Genomic DNA, 18,546 nt, shown 5'->3' with positions numbered 1-18,546 from the left:
TACTGGCACATACACAAAGTTGCACGAACACATACACACATGCACACTCCAACAGAACCAGTGTTGACTGAGTGTGTGTATACACAAATGTGGACACACTGCTCATACCAGACATCAGAGTTTGTGGTGAAGACGCCATCTTTCAGAGACTCGGGGGACATCCAGCGGACGGGCAGGAGTCCTTTGCCTCCTTTCCGATAGTAATCCGTCTCATAAATGTCCCGTGTCATGCCAAAATCTAAATAAAAGAAGAAAATGCTTGTGATGAATGAGAGGGTATAATATAGTGCTTCAGATCTTTTCAGCACTGTTGCATCAAAGTCCAAGTAAGATTTATGAGGCTCGTCCTGAATGTTCTAAATTTTTGTTGCTGAATGGTTCTGGAGTGTGTGTAAGCATTAATCACCTCCAATTTTGACAGTGAAGTCTTCGGCCACCATGCAGTTTCTGGCGGCCAGGTCTCGGTGGACAAACTTGTTTGCATTGAGGTATGCCATGCCGTCGGAAATCTCGCCAGCCATCTGAATCATCTTCTTCAGTGGCGGGAGTGCCTGGCTACACGAACCCTGCTGCACAGCCAGAGGAAAGAACAGAGTGTTAACATAGTGTTAAAAAGATTAAAACTACCTTTCTTTTTTCTCTTTCTCATTGTTACTCCCCAGGATGCCTTTGTTTCTGCACCACAGGGGAAGATACCATAAAGTACAAAAAAAGAGGATACGTGGGAGAGATGGAGACACAAAAGATCTGTCTTTGAGACCTGGCCAAACATATCTGATGAGGTGTAAGAGGATTCAGGTTAATACTACTTATAGTAATAGACTCAAGAGCAGTTGGCAGAAAATTAGGCATGTACTGTATATGAACAAACAAACAATTTTCTGATTAATACAGCAGTACAGTACAGTGCACTGCAAGTCTGTTTGTTTCATTAAGAGAAAATGTGTTGATAAATATGATATGGCTAAAGGTTTTTGGACAAGTGACCAATCACACCTATACAGTATACACGTTTTAGACATTCCATTCCAGGTTTAGTTGCCTTTGCTGTTATAATAATCTCCACTCTTCACGGAAGGTTTTCCACCAGATGCTGGAGAGTCTGCGTTCATTCAGCCACAAGAGCTGATGTTGGATGAGGAGGCCTGGAGTGTAGTTGGTGTTCCAGTTCATCCCAAATATACTCATTAGAGGTGAGTTCAGGGCTCTGCACAGGACACAAGTTCTTTCCACTCCAACTTTGGCAAACCACGTGTTCATGAAGCTTGTGTTGTACATAGGGGCTTTGGCAATGGTGGAACAGGGTTAGGCCTCTAGGTCCCAGTGAAAGAAATTGTCACTGATTTCCTTCACTGGGACCTAGAGGCCTAACCCTGTTCCATTGTTTGTAAAAGATTGTAAGAACATTTTGGGGAAGTCTCACATATATTCGGGTGTCCACATACTTTTGGCCATACAGTTTATCTAGACGTACAACTAACAAGTGTTATAAGTGCAATAAGAGTAAAGAGTACTAGTTGGCTCTAATACCTGTTTTGAGCGCAGGGAGCGCAGATAACTCTTCAGGTCACCTCGTGTCATGAGCTCCATGATCACAAGAGTGGGCTGGCCTTGTGAAACTACTCCCAGCAACCGTACCTTAAACAATCACAGAACAGGATAATCATTTATTACACACACACACACACACACACATACCAGTGGCCATTCTCTTTCCTCTTATCTGGTGTGTTAAATTCACTCCTCTGGGATGGAGTAACTCATGTCCTATAATGAAATTGCTCTTCTATCATCTACAGTCAAGATGCGTCTTGGAACGGTTTCTTACCACATGATGACAGTTGAATTCCTTCATGACAGAGGCTTCATTGAGGAATTCAATGCGTTCACGCATGCTTGCCGATTCATTAACTGTCTTGATGGCCACCCTGGTCTCAGGTTCATCCTTGACCACACCTTTGGCAATGCCCTCATACACCATGCCAAAAGAACCCTGGCCCAGCTCCCGACACAGAGTGATCTTCTCACGAGCCACCTCCCACTCATCTGGTACATACACTGGCCATAGATGAAGAAAGTTGTTTTAAAACATTTCTACATCTACTGTACATTCCCTCACACCATACTGTATTACTGTACTGGATTAAAAGGAAGGGCATTGTCTTGCTTTTTGCTTTGTCTGTGTCATAGTGAAACATAGTGATTTCAGACTTCATATATTTAAACAGAAATATTGTTGAAGGGTATGCAGGAATGGTTGTAAAAGTTTGATTACGGAAAATGTATGCATGTAAAGAAATGACAAATCAATTAAGGACGGAAAAATCGAAGCTCTACAAAATAATAAATATATAACAAATGAATAATTAGTCTATCCTGCCTAAACACAAAATGGCAATTCAATTGTTCTATATACTACATATACTACAATATCAACTGTGTGCAGTTAAAGCAGTACTTACTCTCTGCTGCACTGAAGTACTCTGGGTTTACAGAGGCATAGAGAACTCCATTCCCCAATCTATCACTGTTCCTGTGAAAGGGTGTAACATGACATCCACATTAAATCAACATTACATTAACATCATCGCAGTGTTCCAGGTACTAAAAATAAATGCCTCACCTCTTTTTTTTGACAAGGAAGAAGGTGCTAATAACAGTAACGAATAAGATCAGCACCCCTATGGGAAGTGTAATGGCTAGGTAGACCATACTGTCATAGGCTTCTGTGGAAATAAATAACACAACACTTTTGCACAAGATGAGACTAAATAAACCAATGAATAACACCAAAAACAGATATACTAATTTATACCAATATCTACATTAACAATACTAATATTTTGCAATTTATCAAAAAGTTATACCAAAGATAAGCATGAATTCTATAAGCTAAACAGATTGTGAAGAAGTGCCTTACGCTTGGATTGAGGGACGTAGAAGGACACCGACTCAGTCCAGGATCCATTTCCTGCTAGCGAGGTGGCCCTCACACGGACTGAGTAGTTGCCAAACCCCAGGTTGGTTAGCCGGGTTCCTCCGAGCTCACGGTACTGTTGCCGCGACACACACTCATGCTTCTCAGGCTGAATAGACATGCACACACACACACAAACACATTTTCTTTCAGTCTGTGCTCATATTCTGAGTGGTATTTAGGTGTTTTATGAGGCATAATATTTAAATACTCACCTCTGAACCCAGGCGAAACTTGAGTTCATACATGAGGATGAGACCACTAGGTTGTGGAGGCTCAGGCCATCTCAACAGAACCATCCCCTCTGTCTTCTCATCCATCTCATGGGTTACCGGGCCGGGAATGTTGTCAGATTTTTCTAGATGAGCAAAGACTGCTGATCAATAGAAGCCGTCTCACATAGGCAAGAGGTAACGAACATTGATCCAAGTCCTAAGATACTAATTTTAAGGTACACAACCTAGCATATTACTCCTAGCCAATCCAGACTAGACTGTCAATGAAGCTTTATTAATGATGAGCACAATAATCACCACTATTGACTGCTTGGCATAAGTGCATTATCATTATTAGCTTTGGAATAACAGAACATGTGGTTTTAAACTATAAGTCTGCCTTGAAGCTCCTGACCTATAGGTTACACAAGATAATTTCCTCAAGGCCCACACTGTGATCTGGAGTGATGCAAACAGACTGAATAACCCCACCTGCAGGTTTGGTCCTGGAAAAAACAAAGGCAGCAGCACTGCATCGCTGAACCTCGTGATTGCATGCGTGGATGTCTATACGGTAGACAGTGAATGGTTGCAGGTTGAAGATCTCCATGAACTCTATCTGAGATGTGGTTTCTGAGAATGGATACACTTTCTCTACAAGCTCGGGTTCTGTCATGTTGCCATCCGACGCGGTCATGTTCTGACCCAAGCTTCGTGCTAATGTATCATTAGCAAAACCAAATAGCTCCCGGCGACGTCTACTGTTGTGAGGTCTGAGTGAGAGAAGAGAAGAGAAGAGAAGAGAAGAGAAGAGAAGAGAAGAGAAGAGAAGAGAAGAGAAGAGGTGTTAAAGAATAAACCCAATTGGCCAGTAATTTCTAGTGGATATAATCCTGACTATTCCATCAAAACAACTGGAATCCTGAATATTCACCATCCAACCCCTAATAAATATGTCTATATCTTCCACCTATAGACAACATGTCCACTGCTAGAGCCAAATATTATGGAGTTAAAATATATAAGCTTTAGAATAATAGGGTTGTTTGAAGTCAGAATGTGGCTTATAAAGTACGTACTTTTGTTGGTACAAAAGTAAAAAACAGCATAACTGGCATTGCGCCTATAACGCAAACATATGCAATATACCACAAAGCCACAGCTTGAAATGAAATGACCGCATTTACTATCTCTCCTCAAAGTAAGGAGTGCCTGTGTGTGTGAGGTGAGGATGATGAAGCTGAAGACCGCCTGCCACTCTATGTTACATGCATGCAACACCAAAGACTGCGGTTTACCAGCTGCTAATTGAGCCACTGCCACTTCACAGATGAAGCTAAAGCGCAGCAGCCATGGCCTTACCTAGCGCCATCTTTGGTTGACATGTACCGATTCGCTCGCTCAGGATCTCTGCAAAGAATTAATAATCAGACCCTATGATGGGATTGAACTCAAAGATAGGAAGACAAGATGGATGCGACTTGGGTAATGAGGAGTTTGTAAGATTGACAGGTTTAAGTGGGAAACAGACAAAAATTATGATCATGGAGGACACACAAACATGGGAGACAGTCCGAAGCACAAATGCTCAACCATAGTTTTCAAGATCAATTTTCAGAGGTAAAAAAAAGGAAATAGTAACTGATCAGGGCTTCTATTTGCCCTTAAATAATTGAAACAAGTAATTAAACACCTGATGTGTGAAGATACCTTCAGCCTGTGAAGAGATAAAGTCATCAAAACCCATGTACATATACACTATATGCATGGACAACCTGACCAACACATCCCAACTTCCCCAAACTGCTGCTAGAGAAATAGTAGATCAGTGGTTAAGGTGTTAAGACTCCTGATCTGATGGTTGTTTAAATCCCAGTTCCACCATGCCTTAACCCTCAACTGTCAGTTGTATAAATGAGAAATGTAAGCTGCTCTTGATGAGGGTGTCTGCCAAGTGACATAATTGTAAATGCTGCCACAAAATTGGAAGAACACAATTATTTAGCATTGATTGGTACACCATAGCATTGAGTTTTTCCTTTGCTCGAACTAATTGCCCCAAACGTGCTCCAGCATGAGAAAGTGAGTTACAATGAAAACACGATTTGCCGAAGTTGGTGTGGAAGATCCCGAGTGGTCTGCAAAACGCTGTGATCTCAACCCCACTGAACACCTGAGAGATGCGAGTCAGGCCTCTGCGAGTCAGGCCTGCTCACCCGCCATCAGTGCCTGACCTCACCAATGCTCTTGTGGCTGAATGAGCACAAATCCCCACAGCCATGCTCCAAAATGTGGTGGAAAACTTTTCCAGAAGAGAAGAGGAGGCGTTCAGCAAGCATGCATGTTCATGGCTTCGATGGTCTGGTCTACATATTGTTTTGGCCATATACTATATGTGTGGGTATGTTTAAATCTGCATTCTCCAGTTCTCCAAATTTGAGTGGATAATTTTGGGGTATGTTTGAATAGACATTAACAAATTGAACAATTTTGATCTATTTACATTTATTCTGTTAAACAAATAAATGTAAATAGATCAAAATTAAATAGATAGATCAAAATTCATGATTCGTTAATTATGATGCTATTCATATAAACCCAAGACTATGCAACAAAATTACCTAAAAGATTATTTCTAAATAAAACAGGAGGGACAAGGACACACACACGACCAAATACTTTTGGCCTGAGATGCTGACAGGCAAAGACACCTGACAAAGTGTGCTGAGAATGTGAGAATGACTCATCCAGACACACACATCCATTCCAGACCCTGAGGCAGACATCACACCTGCAAACCTCAGGAATGCTTCAACAGCTACAACACAAAGCATCCATTGATAACACAACTTCTTGCTCTAAGGACGTAGAAATGAGGATGAAGTGTGCACAGATACAGTGCTTGGGGAAGAGGTTATCAATAATGCATTTCCCTTCCCATCCCGCCCTCTGTGTGTAACAGCGAATGCAGATACGTCACATGTGTGATTTGAGTGAATATGTAGGCTTCCAACTGGCTTAGAGCCCGGACAGCTGATCTATGGCCATGAGGGAGAGAGGGGACTAAAAGGGCAAACTTTCTTCTGCTGTGCCCTCTGTCTCTCTCTCTTTCGCTTCTCTGTCCACAGACTCGCTCAGTGGGGATCTTCCCGCAAAATTCATTAACATTCCACATGAATGCGCTGTACAGACGGTCACTCCAAATTAAACAAGCACACAATAAAAGACTGTGTGGGGCAATGAGGGAGGTGGAGAAAAGAGATAGACACAAGAGAGGATGTGAGAAAGATATCTTCATCCATGCTCTTCTTCACCAGTGCCATCCATCTCTACCTTAAATCCTCAATATCCATTCAGTCTCTGCTTTTTCATGAATTCTAAAATAAAAATCCATAAGCTTGACCAACAGGTGAAGCCGTTTTTTTTTTTTGCACATACACACACACAAACACACACACAGTTGTTTGGATGTGTCTACGGCGTTCTCTTCCACCACATTAATGCTCAGGAACCACATTATCCTGGTCAGTGTCCCGCTGGATAAGAAGCTACAGTAATGTCATCTCAGAAACACAAGGAAATGATTATATTATATTATGATTGTAATTGATTCAAATCCTTGCTCTAAAATGCAGATTGGTTTAGGATCATTCCTGTACCATTTTGCAAGCAGGACTGCTAATCTATGCTCCTTCTGCCACTAAATCTTCCTAAAAAGATTTACTATTTTATAAGTCATGTAATCAGTCATTTTCAGGGCCCCAATAACTAACTCACAAGGTATAATATTTATTTGCCACTGCTTTAAACTGAATTCTTTAATAATGTTTTACAGACAGATTGCCATAACTGTAATTTTTAATGCAAACACATTAATATGCTCCAAAAAACAAAAAAGAGTTGTGTCAAAATGTATGTAGCTTTTCCTCTGATATGAAGAAGAATGCATTTTGACTAGCAAATAAACAGACACTACAGTGCAGATGTCCTCTTGAATTCTGGCCAACAGATGGGCATCAAGGAACCTCATTCTGTGTGAGGCCTTATTGACCAAACCTTAATCTTTTGTTCCAAATGAGTCTCTTAAAGCCTTTTCATGTGCAGCATCCACAGCTGGCAGGGTAATAACAAACCACACCTCAGAGCAACAGTGCACCTCCTGAGCGAGCTTATGTTAGGAATGAGTGAAATGGTGAAATCTGATCTGGGATCAGGATGCAGGCATAAATTGTAAATGCTCACTCTAAACAGCAACACAATGCCAGCAACAAATCAACAAGGTGTACGTGCCTCAGAAATATTCTACTTTTTTTTGGTGCAATTAAGTCATACAGCCCTTAAATACTGACTGTAGTTCTGCATTAAATGTCCTTTTTCAGAAAGAAAAACATCCCACAGATTTTCCTGAGTCTGTTTCAACACGAGTGGGTTGGCAGAGATTACTGTACCTGGGTGTGAATACAGAATTATGAAGGAAGTTCTCAAATGCTTTGCTGAAGGTACGCTCTTCTGCCTCTGCCTTTTTGTCTTCATCTGTCTTGGGACACTTGCAGCACTGGCCTTTCTCACCACCAGCCATGTCTGATTTAGTGGGCTGAGAGTCCTCTTCCACTTCTGACAGGGCTGTGGCTGAGATGCGGATTGGGATCTTCAGTTCTGTGGGCAAAAGCAGTTGCTATTATGTTAGTACACTTGGCTTGTGAAGAGCAAAATATGGAGGACAGTCTGTAATTATATACCTACAAACTGCGCATAGAATGAAGTGCAGGTAAGACAGAATTACCAAATAAACTGGCCACAGGGTCAAGAAAACAAAAACATCCGGTGAACAGCAGTTCTGCATTAAGAAATGCCTTGGAGTTCTGATGAAAGAGGTCTGAGGAGAATGGCCAGATTGGTTCAAGCTTACAGGAAGTCTGAGGCATCTCAAATATGGTAACTCTTCATAAAATATGGTAAGCAAAAAAAGCATCTCAGAACATACAGCACCCCTAACCCTGAAGAATATGAATTATCTTGGGAACAAACTCATCCATCAAAAAATAATTTTCTCTAATCTTCTGTGCTTATGAAGGCCTGTTGTTCCTGACAGCGTCCTTCCAATTAGTGTTTAACTGAGACACAAGCTGAGAACACATTTGTTTAGTCTAGCTTTCTATGAATAGCTTTTCTTAGGTGAAGGAACAGATCTTGAAGGTTCATGGGCGTAGAATTTTTGGTGAACTGGGATATTTGCATGCTGTTGCCTTACCAATCTTGCATGTCCTTCAGGTTTTCTGTGGAGTGGTGGGATGCTTTATGTCCCAGGAAGCCCTCATGTCCCCACCTTCTGGCTCTCTCTTTTAGTTATGCTGTCATAGCTAGCCTTGCCGGGTTCGAGTCTCTGAAATAGAGCTGTATGACAGAATCTAAGACTGTGGATAGAATCACTTGGAGATGCATCTTTGAACTACTGTTGCGTTGGTCGTCTTTGTGCTGGGGTCTTCATCAGCAAACATTGGAAGATTTCAGCATGAAGAAATTAGTGTTAAGTCTATAATGAACTCAGAAATTGCTCATTCACCTCACTGCTCTATGTTTAATGTTCTTTGTGCATGCTGAGATGCTTTTCTGCTCTTCAGGTCTGTAAAGAGTGATTATTTGAGTTACCGTATCCTTCTTGGTACAGTAGCTTAAATCAATCTTCTGATCTCTCTCATTAACAGGGTGTTTCCACCCACAGAAATGTCTCTGTTTTTGGAGGGCTTATTTTGCACCATTCTGTGTAAATTCTAAAGACTACTGTGTGAGGAAATCTCAGGAAATCAGCAGTTTCTGAAATACTCAAACAAGATCTTCTGGCACCAACATCCATACCACGGTTAATGTATCATAGAAATCAGATGGAGTATTTGGAATTCCTGAGAGTTAGACTTCATAAAGTGAGAGAGAAATAAAGTGAGCAAAATAAGAAGAAGACAAGACAAGGGTTCTATAAAAGAGGGGAAAGGAGTGCATATGAAAGGAGTGCCTTTACCTTTAGAGCAGTAATTGTGCTGGTAGAGCTCACGGTCCTCAGCCTGCTGTTGCCAGCGGAGCAGGTAGAAGGTGGCATTTCCGTTTGGGGAAATGGGAGGAGACCACTTCACCACGAGAGACGAAGATGTATTTGCATATGAACGGGCATCCCTTGGCATTGAGGGCTCTGTGAAGTGACCATATAATGAAACATTCCCTTTTCAATAATTTCTATAAGATTGGTCTAATGGCAACAGCAGGACATATAAGCTTATAAACAAGCAAATCAGAGAATCTGATGTTCTGCTGTTTAGTTTTTGATAAACGTCTGCTTTATTATGTAAGCAGTTTTTACTGCAAGCAATACTGATGCAAAAAAGCCTCACTGATTCAATTAAATTAGCAAGACCTTTTTTCCAGTAAATGAAAATTCCACTTGATAGTAAATCACATATTTATTTGAAAACATTTCCCATGGTTCCAGTTTGAACAGTAGCCGGTTACCTACCGGAAGCTTTGGTGCGGATGTAGACAACATTGCTTTTAGCCCCAACAGTATGTTTATCCTCCACCACCAGAGTGATGGCTTTCACAAAAATTGCGTACTGAGTCCAGGGCTTTAACGGGTAAAGCAAAACTCCTGGATCCAATGATTTCTCCTGAGGGAGGTCCACGTCTACCATGGTCCAACTGGACCCACAGCCATCCTGTCCATCAAATTCTGTAATGTTCTGAAATGGTCTGTGTCACAGAAACAGATCACAAGAAGCATTTTAATGATTTGATTCAATTTGCAAACACGTTTTTCTAGGATTTCTACAGGATAGGCTATGTCTTATTAGATCTTGCAAAGCTGCTTTCTGCTCTATGAAACCACATTTATAAAAAAATTGGTTCCTCTGGGAGCAGTTTTCATTTGTCCTAACAGCAGATTGGATCATTACGGCACAGGAGACACATCTTTGATTTGCTAAACAGGACCAGATTTTAAAATGTTCCTTATTTTATTTTAGGAGTTGGGTTTGGTCCCAGAATTTTCAGAGTAATATAGATATGAACGTAGGCCAACAGAAACACTCACGCTTCCTTGTAGTAGACTATGAAGCTGATGAGATCTCGATAGTCTGGCGGTCGGTAGCGTTCCCAGGTAAGTTTTATTCGATTGCTCTGAGTATTGTTGGTCTTGAATTTTATTATATGACTTTCACCTTAGGGAAAAGGACACAAAAGAGATTTATATTAAAGATTTTTGACTTGGCAGTGTTCACTGGCAGATGCCTCAAGCAATTGCAACTTCAGTCTTGTTGAATTAATACATCAGAACTGGTGTCATTAGTCTAGCTTGAATAAAAAAAAAAGCTACTCACAACTAGCTCGTTCCCCATTGTTGCGAACATCATCTTGCTCCATTTTCTCCGTGACACTCGTCTTCTCCCACATCTTGTGAATCTCGGACATGCAGAGTTTAGGATTGGAGCGGAAGAAAAGTTTACCTGCTCTGATGGTCAGGTTGTGCTGGCTCCAGTCCCACAAATACTGCAGGTGCTGATTATCCAGCGCTGAGAATGCATACATACTATATGACACAAAGAATAACAAGAGTTAGAAAAGTGCCAAAATTTTATACTCTCAGAACAAAATCTCTGTACCTTTTGCACCTGTAGTGTGTATCATTTACCTAGAAATACATGTAGTGTACCTTCAATATTTCAGTCTACAAACTACTTACTATATCTATGTTCAAAGTTAAAATAGTCAAAAGACAAAATAGTATATCTTTATTATAGCTATATACAGTAAACTTAGCATACATGCCATATTGTAGGTACACATTTGCTGCCTGAAACCCATGTGTTGCTAGGTGCAAAGTTTCAGGCCCCCTACACATCCTTTAAAGTGCAGAGGTCACCGCTGACAGCACAGTTGTGACACTGACTTGGTAATGATATGGTAAAACACTGTGAACACTTACTACCCACTTTATAGGACAGTCATACCAAAGCATCACTCCATGCCACTACTGTGAAAAGAATGCCCCACCATGAAAATATCAGGCATAAGGTATATGTGCTTTGAAGCCACTAAAGCCCCAGCAAGTATGTGCAGATATTATATTTCATCCTTACACACAGTTGATGTGGAAGTAATCTGTACTTTGGGTATGTTTAGTTCTACAGAACATCTAAGGAATGTGAGGAATGCAAGACACACACATACAAGCCCCCCTACCAGAAGAAACCTGAGAACAAAGAAAGGCTTTCTCACGACCTCTTTCACCTTCTTCCCTTAAACTTCTTAGACATTTTACCTGAAGCAAAAGTACTGTATAAAAACAGCATGTGACATCATGCTAAAGCCCAAATGTAGTCCCTACATGTTACAAGTACATACAGAATATATTGACTTACACGCTCTCAGCAGATTCTCTTTAAAAATACCTTGAAACTGCATTAATGTATTATATGAAGAGAACTTTCTGCAAAATATTAGACAGAAGCCAAAAACATATACTGTATTTCCTCATAAATTTTTTTAGCAACCTAAAATATCCAACACAAAAAAAAAATTAGGCTTCAACAAATGTATTATTTTGGGCATGGCTAAACATTTGCATTTGTTTCATGCTGGGCCAATGGATCATTGAATGCATTGATCAGCTGGATGCTAAGTTAGAATTAGGCAAGGAAAAAGTTAAGCATAAGGTATAAAAAAAAATTTTTTCCCTTTCCATCATCAACCCATTTGGGCTATATGACTAAACTTACAGCAAAAAATAAATTAATAAAAATAAAAGCACAGCAAAATCTCCTGATATTCTAATTTGGTGCAGGTTTTAAACCAATTTTTAAAAATATAATTTTGCAGAATGGCTGTTTAGTGGGTAAAGTCACCTGATAAATTGTAAGCAATCATTTAGATGGTCACAGAAGTTATGAAAGCTGCTATATGGTGTTGTGTACAAACGAAAAGAAGAAAGGAGTCTTACTTTTCTAAAAGCTCCTCTCCGTTAATGTAGCGCAGACTCTTCAAGAACGATAGAGAGCCCAGGGCGTGAGAGTGTTTGATCCGCACATAACCTGTCACTGTTTGGATCAAGCCCATAAAACTCTCCAGCTCTGAAGCAATGTTGTCTAAAGAAAATAAAGAAAAAATATATGTGAAAAGACATGTTGCCATAATGGACAGTACTCATGCAGGAATAAAGCCTGACAATGAGCTCGTGAGCTGCATAATAAACTTATTGTACATGTGATATATCAGTAAATATGCACATAAGTTTTATTTGCTTTCAACAGAGTACACAACAAAGTAAGATAATAAGATATAAAAGCCATGAAATAGCTAGTGTAGCAGAGGGAGTTTTCACTTCTTCCTAAATACTTACTGCCTCGACGGATATTGATGTGCAGGTTGCCTCTGATAACAGTGCAGCCCTGGAGGGACTGGGCGGCGTCCACCGAGTCGATGGTTTTAGTTTCACAGACCTTATCACAGAGGCCGTCACATGCGTTACAATACATACTGTGTGAGGAGAGTGAGAGACAGACAGAGAGAATAATGTCAAGGACACGCAGCTACACTTTGAGCTGACAAATGGCAGGAAACCACAACAGAGTCATAAACACAAATTTTAGCTTCTTCATCCAGGTTGTAACATAAAAAGGTCAAGAGCTTGTCTTTAGTCACTGTTTCACTAAACTTTACCACACTTTGTCCTCATTTACTTGAAAGTCTGCTGGCTCCAACCAGTAATGTCAAAACTTGTAATCTTATTCCTTAGTAATTCTAATACTTGTTACTCTGTATATTATTTATTAACAAAGAAAGTCGCACAAACTAAAATCTGTTAAAGGTCCATTGGAGGCGGCAATAAGGCCACCTTATAACTATAAAGTCTGGTTTCAGAAATAAATCTAAACAAAGAGACATGTTAAAGGAGGCAAAACAGACCTTTGGCTCTCATTGCGCATGAAGCCGGGTGGGCAATCAGGCATACACTCTCCATCGTGGATGACAAAGTCTACTTCGCTGGGCAAATGAACCTGGGCGCAAACCTCCTTGGTGATGCAGCGCCAGCCCTCAAAACGGTAGGTGCCAGGAGGACAGTCTGGCACACAGCGGCCCTCATGGGAATAATGCTGGCAGGCTGCACATGCCATGTCATTACCGGCTTCCGTACAGCTCCCCAGGCACTGTGGGTGGCAGCACTCGCCCGAATCCATGCAGGCTTGACCCTCACATTTTGGTGGGCATGCTGTAAAATACACATACACACACAGACACACACAAAGAGGATTAAAAACAGTAAGGTCATGATAAAAATACTGCTTCCTTATTCCAGGCTTTTAATTTATATTACAATACCGCTGGAGTTCTTTATTTCCCTAAAGGGGAAGACAGTTCAATAAGTACTTATTATAATCTCTACTCTATATCACAGTAATGCGGAGACATTGCACCAAGACACCAATTATGCTCATAGCTGAAGACATGCACATATGTTTGTGTTTTGCTTCCTGTATTTTGGAAAGCAGCTGACTGATTAGTGGTCTGTAAAACCTGGAAAGAGTGAAGGAAATGGAAGGAGTGCTACTTCAGGTGACAGAGCCCCTGCTGCTTTGTGACAGCCTTTTTAGCAAACTCCTTCTCAGGCCTGACTAAATTAATATTATCCCAGTTAGGGACTGCTAAAGGAATTGGAAAGAAGGCAAAAGCCACAAAAGAGAGATGAGTAGATTAAAGAAAGTCTAGTGTCATCAGTCTTTTCCAGCAGTGTGGGGAGAAAGTGCCTTCCAGACCCACAGGCAAAGCTTGTCAGGCTTGGAGCGGCCCACGAGCTTTAACTAAACAGACCCAACTTTAACTAAAGTGTTGTAAAGACATGACACTTCACAAAAAACACTTAGAATAAGCCCAGACAGCCTAGGTGGTGGCTGTTCAACAAATGCATGTAGGGCAAAGTATTATACAAATCTCTGTGGAAGTGGAGATGTAAAAGCAGACAGCGCACATAACAAGTGGAATGTGATCAGATCAGCCAAAACTATCTCTGTGGAACTCAACTCAGAATTATTCATAAACAAACTATACAGCAAAGAACAGCACAGAAAAAATAATGATGGCTCATTTCATAACTCTTTATGGCGACTTTATACTCCGAGAAATGGGATCTGGTATTTCTTTACTCGCTGTTTTGACAACTCTAAATAAGTCCATCATTTACATTGTTGTTTTTTTTTGGAAAAGTGCTTTTAATAACAATGGTGTGTTAAAGGAGTGGTAGGTGTCAACATGATGTTTCCCAAAGTACATTTAATCTGCCGTCCAAGTACATGCCTTTGGCTCACTTGCACCCAAGTAGGATCGGCTTGCATTAGAGCGTGAGAAACTTGAAAGTAAAACAAACGTCTGGAGACAACGAGGAGAATGAGAATAGGTGTGTTTCAGATGAGGTGTTCAGCAAAAAATCTTATTGACTTTTCAGTGTTTAGTGTTTCTGCAAAGAATTTGGGAGAGCAGTGGGAACTGACCCCGTTGTCTTCAAGTCTCTACTCAATGTGAGAATGGTTCTGCAGAAAGAGAAAGTCCCGACAGTTAACAGGAAATCCATGAGTGAGAGCGACCTGTGCAGCTGAGGCTCGGCTCTAAACGCACCCATGACACTCATATTTAGAAACACATCCCAGCATGCTTTAGAAGGCACAGGGCATGTTAAGCACCGCTGCATCACTGGAAGCCTTGTGCTAGACAACCAGCTCCACAAGACAACGCCAGCAAGAAGACAGGCCATCATGGTTGCCAGGCAACGGGCCCTTGGCACACTCCAGAGGCATTACCAATGACATGTCTGAATGAAACATTTCCCTTCCTTATTTATGGACATGTAGAGCTCTTACTGACAGGGAAAATGTTACAGATGTGTTTAGGGTTGTAATTAATACTGTTTCTGTGTGGAATTGAATAAATGTCAAAATCTACATTTATGTGAGCTCCAAATACACCCTACACTAGCAAAGGGTTAACCTGGACATAAATATTTCACATAATATCTCATTACCCAACTAAGGATAGAGCTGACCGTCTCTCTTCCTCTCTCTCGCTCTCTTACACATACACACACACACAAACACACACACACACACACTTTTGCCATTTTCCCACATTTTTCCCACATCCTGCCAGATCACAAGCTACATTAAGGAAAGAAGAATTACTGGATACCGAATGAATTCCGTAATGCAAATCCAACATTATTCTGGCTATCACCATTCTTTTTTCAAAAGCTCTGTTCAACTATCTCAAAGTCAGAAATGTGTGGCAGTGATACTGAAGAGAGCATGGTGCATATTCAATATACCAAGTTAAAGCTGCTCTGCCTTAAATAGCCATGTTGCCCTTTTTATGGGCTATTAATAGCTGCAGTCTTTCTGGCTCTAAATTCTGGTGCAATCAAGGGCTTGCTGCTCCCCAGGAATATCTGGCTCTGACTTAGAACACCATTACTTTTGAACTCTCCAAAAACAAGTCTGCGTGTATGAGCTTTTTGCTCTTATACATAACCTGCAGAATATCAGCATTGCTGCAGAGGAGAAAAGGGAGGAGAGGAAATGGGAGGAGGCTGATCTACTGCTCAGAATATGACCAAAAGGGGGCAGGCAAGGCAAACACAAGCTGCTGTTGTTCTGCAGTGAAAACGCTTCACACTGCTTCTACAGATTCCCAGATTGGGGAAAACATCTCAAACATGCATACCTTCTGCTGAAATTCTAGGGGAAAGGGAAGACAGTGATGGAGATGGAGAGAGAGATAAACAAAGAATGTACCGTTTTACAGCCTGTGTACTGTTAGCTGGCCTCAATTCTCATAGTGAGGAAACATAAATGTACAGAGAGGGGGTCTGCTCCTTTATTTTTAGGCATCTCCATAATTCATGCCTCTTCCTATCTGACTGTACTTCACATGCAGCTATGACGGGCGTGGTGTGCTTCTGCTGACCTGCATCAACGGACCACAGTCCAACACTGCAAAATCACAGGTCCTTTATGTGTCTTTTACTCAGTGTTTTTGTTCCTGTCTCTACACAAACCCTCTGGTGTTCCTTCAGAGTCACACAAATTGCAGGGAAAAAATGATGATGGAGACATTGCATTCTTAAAGACCTTAAAATCCACACAGTTTTTTCTGGTTCCCTCCCCAATCTGCACCAAGACATGCCATGATTTGTTTTCATTCTTTGACATGAATCATCTATTTGTAAACTTTTTACAGACTGATGTCCATTTATCTCTGAGATCTACAGACAATTCATTTGACCTCCTGCCTTGTTTTTAACACTGGCAAACTTTAATTATCTTACGAATGACCAATGAAAACAAATACACCTGTGTTTCTGAATATGATTTCAAATAATTTAAGTAAGGCAGTAATAGGGCAATATGACGAGAAGAGGAAGAGCTCTGAATGCCTGTGAATCTCAAATACACGTTTGTTTGGATTTGACAGAAGATGGAAGAAGTTCTCCTGATGTTTGACCAGTGCACACACTTCAGTTCTGTTTTTTATGTTGTTTATACAATTTCAGTGAGTTAAGAGACAGAGAGAGCCACACAGTCTGCTGGGAAACGTGATTTGAGACGATGAAATGGCTCATGCCTCTTTATCTATGCAAGAAAGAGAGAGAGAGAGAAAGAGAGAGAGAGAGAGAGAGAGAGAGAGAGAGAGAGAGAGCGAGAGAGAAAGAGAGAGAGAGAGAGAACCCCTCCTCTCAACCATTTCGGACTGGCACTGCAGAGAAAACAAAAACACGGGCACACGCTGAGCAGTGAGGACCCAGCCCTCCCCCTCTCTGTGAAAACACCCAGGTCAGACAGCACACAGCAACTGCTGCACTCCAAATCACTGCAATATGCCGAGTGGCACGTATGCACGTTTGCCTCAGGGATGAAACAAATTGTGGGCACAAGGGCTTCTTCCAGCCGCCGCACTGTTACATTCCTCAGAGAGAGCACAGGAAATAAGGAGCATATAAAAAAACAGAGCATTAGTGGCCTGGCAAGAACCCACTGACACACTTGGATTCTGGTTTGTGGGCTTATGCTAACACTGTAAACACTGCCCAGTGTACCGAGCAAGAGCGTAATCAGAAAGCAGAATGTTAATCCACTTGTTCTTATCACCGGTCACAGACTTTATTTCCCAGTCGTATAATAATATGCTTGGTGAGGGTCAGCATTATGGAAAACAATTTCAGGCACTGTTTGCAAATTCATTCAGAAAAGCACCAAGAAATGAACTGGATAAGAGGGTTTTTATTCAGACTACTTGGATCACTGCCGTATCCTATCATTTGCTGAGCTCTTCACGGTGGTTTGCAAAGCGCAGTTTGTATCACACACTGATGACCATTAGACTATACGAGCCCAGGCCAGCAAGAATGCAGCAAAGAAAATGAGTCTACCTATGTGCGTCATCTCTGTGTTCCCTACTGAAACGTTGCTCTCATCACGCACAACTCTACACATGCACGTAGCTAAAGTGCTCCATCTCTTTTCCCTAGCTTCACTCACCCTCTGCATTGTCCCATATTCTTTTCCAGGGCACACTGTACTTGTTATTTAGCTGGCTTGTAAACAGGTTATTTAATGTTCATATATATGTTTTTTTTTTGTTTGTTTTTTTTTACTAGCATTGCAAACACAAATAGCCAGTGGTATTTTACATTTTATCACATCATCATCATCACATTAGTAAAATGAACAGAATTGAATGTTTTCTTTTTAATCACATCTGCCTTGCCAGTTAAACTAAGCACCTTAAACTCAATGTGTTTTTAAATGACTCTACAAAAGCTTATAGTTTCTATTTACTAGAACAATGAAGGATGAACATGTCATACAGCTTACCCTGAATATGTACAAATATTTCCAATGAACACATTCTGAGGCATGGATTTAAAATAAACATTTCTGTCTGTTTTCTGTCTACAGAACCTACAGAACAGCAAATGATGCTAATGATAATGATCCCACTCTTCACACTTGCAGTTTAAAAGTTACATTTCAATTTTTTTATTTTCCAATGTACTCACTAACAATCCTTACTTAACATACTGTAACATTTTCGTTGACAGTTTTTTTTATTATTCCAGTATGTAATTTTAATGTTTCACACTTGACCTACATTTGTAGGCTAACTTCCTGATTACTGTGGCTAATTTGATTAATTTTTTAAAATCTTTTTGCAAAATAAACATGCCATAAAAACTCCTATGAGCGAAGATTGCATTTCTCTGTGCCTTGGATAACAGCTGTTTTAAATAGATTTTTTTTAAATAACCCTATAAACTGCTGTTGTTGA

At 40.7% G+C, this 18,546-nt stretch overlaps 1 protein-coding gene across 1 annotated transcript in view; it reads right to left on the bottom strand.

Annotated features, from left to right (window-relative positions):
* igf1ra (insulin-like growth factor 1a receptor) overlaps window positions 1–18,546 on the bottom strand; it is a 90,198-nt gene that overhangs the window by 8,098 nt on the left and 63,554 nt on the right. Inside the window, exons 3-19 of the mRNA XM_060877886.1 lie at window positions 13,141–13,444; window positions 12,575–12,711; window positions 12,176–12,320; window positions 10,557–10,765; window positions 10,271–10,397; window positions 9,698–9,930; window positions 9,209–9,376; window positions 7,641–7,848; window positions 3,685–3,965; window positions 3,193–3,335; window positions 2,921–3,086; window positions 2,624–2,726; window positions 2,463–2,533; window positions 1,829–2,058; window positions 1,531–1,638; window positions 407–569; window positions 109–238 (exon numbers count right to left, since the gene is read on the bottom strand). Of these exons, the coding sequence (XP_060733869.1) occupies window positions 109–238; window positions 407–569; window positions 1,531–1,638; window positions 1,829–2,058; window positions 2,463–2,533; window positions 2,624–2,726; window positions 2,921–3,086; window positions 3,193–3,335; window positions 3,685–3,965; window positions 7,641–7,848; window positions 9,209–9,376; window positions 9,698–9,930; window positions 10,271–10,397; window positions 10,557–10,765; window positions 12,176–12,320; window positions 12,575–12,711; window positions 13,141–13,444 (2,926 nt within the window). The remainder of the gene's footprint in view (window positions 1–108; window positions 239–406; window positions 570–1,530; window positions 1,639–1,828; window positions 2,059–2,462; window positions 2,534–2,623; window positions 2,727–2,920; window positions 3,087–3,192; window positions 3,336–3,684; window positions 3,966–7,640; window positions 7,849–9,208; window positions 9,377–9,697; window positions 9,931–10,270; window positions 10,398–10,556; window positions 10,766–12,175; window positions 12,321–12,574; window positions 12,712–13,140; window positions 13,445–18,546) is intronic.

Source organism: Tachysurus vachellii, chromosome 9 (genome assembly GCF_030014155.1).
Source record: "Tachysurus vachellii isolate PV-2020 chromosome 9, HZAU_Pvac_v1, whole genome shotgun sequence".
Classification (NCBI taxonomy): domain Eukaryota; kingdom Metazoa; phylum Chordata; class Actinopteri; order Siluriformes; family Bagridae; genus Tachysurus; species Tachysurus vachellii.
This window is presented reverse-complemented; position numbering and strand designations above follow the sequence as displayed.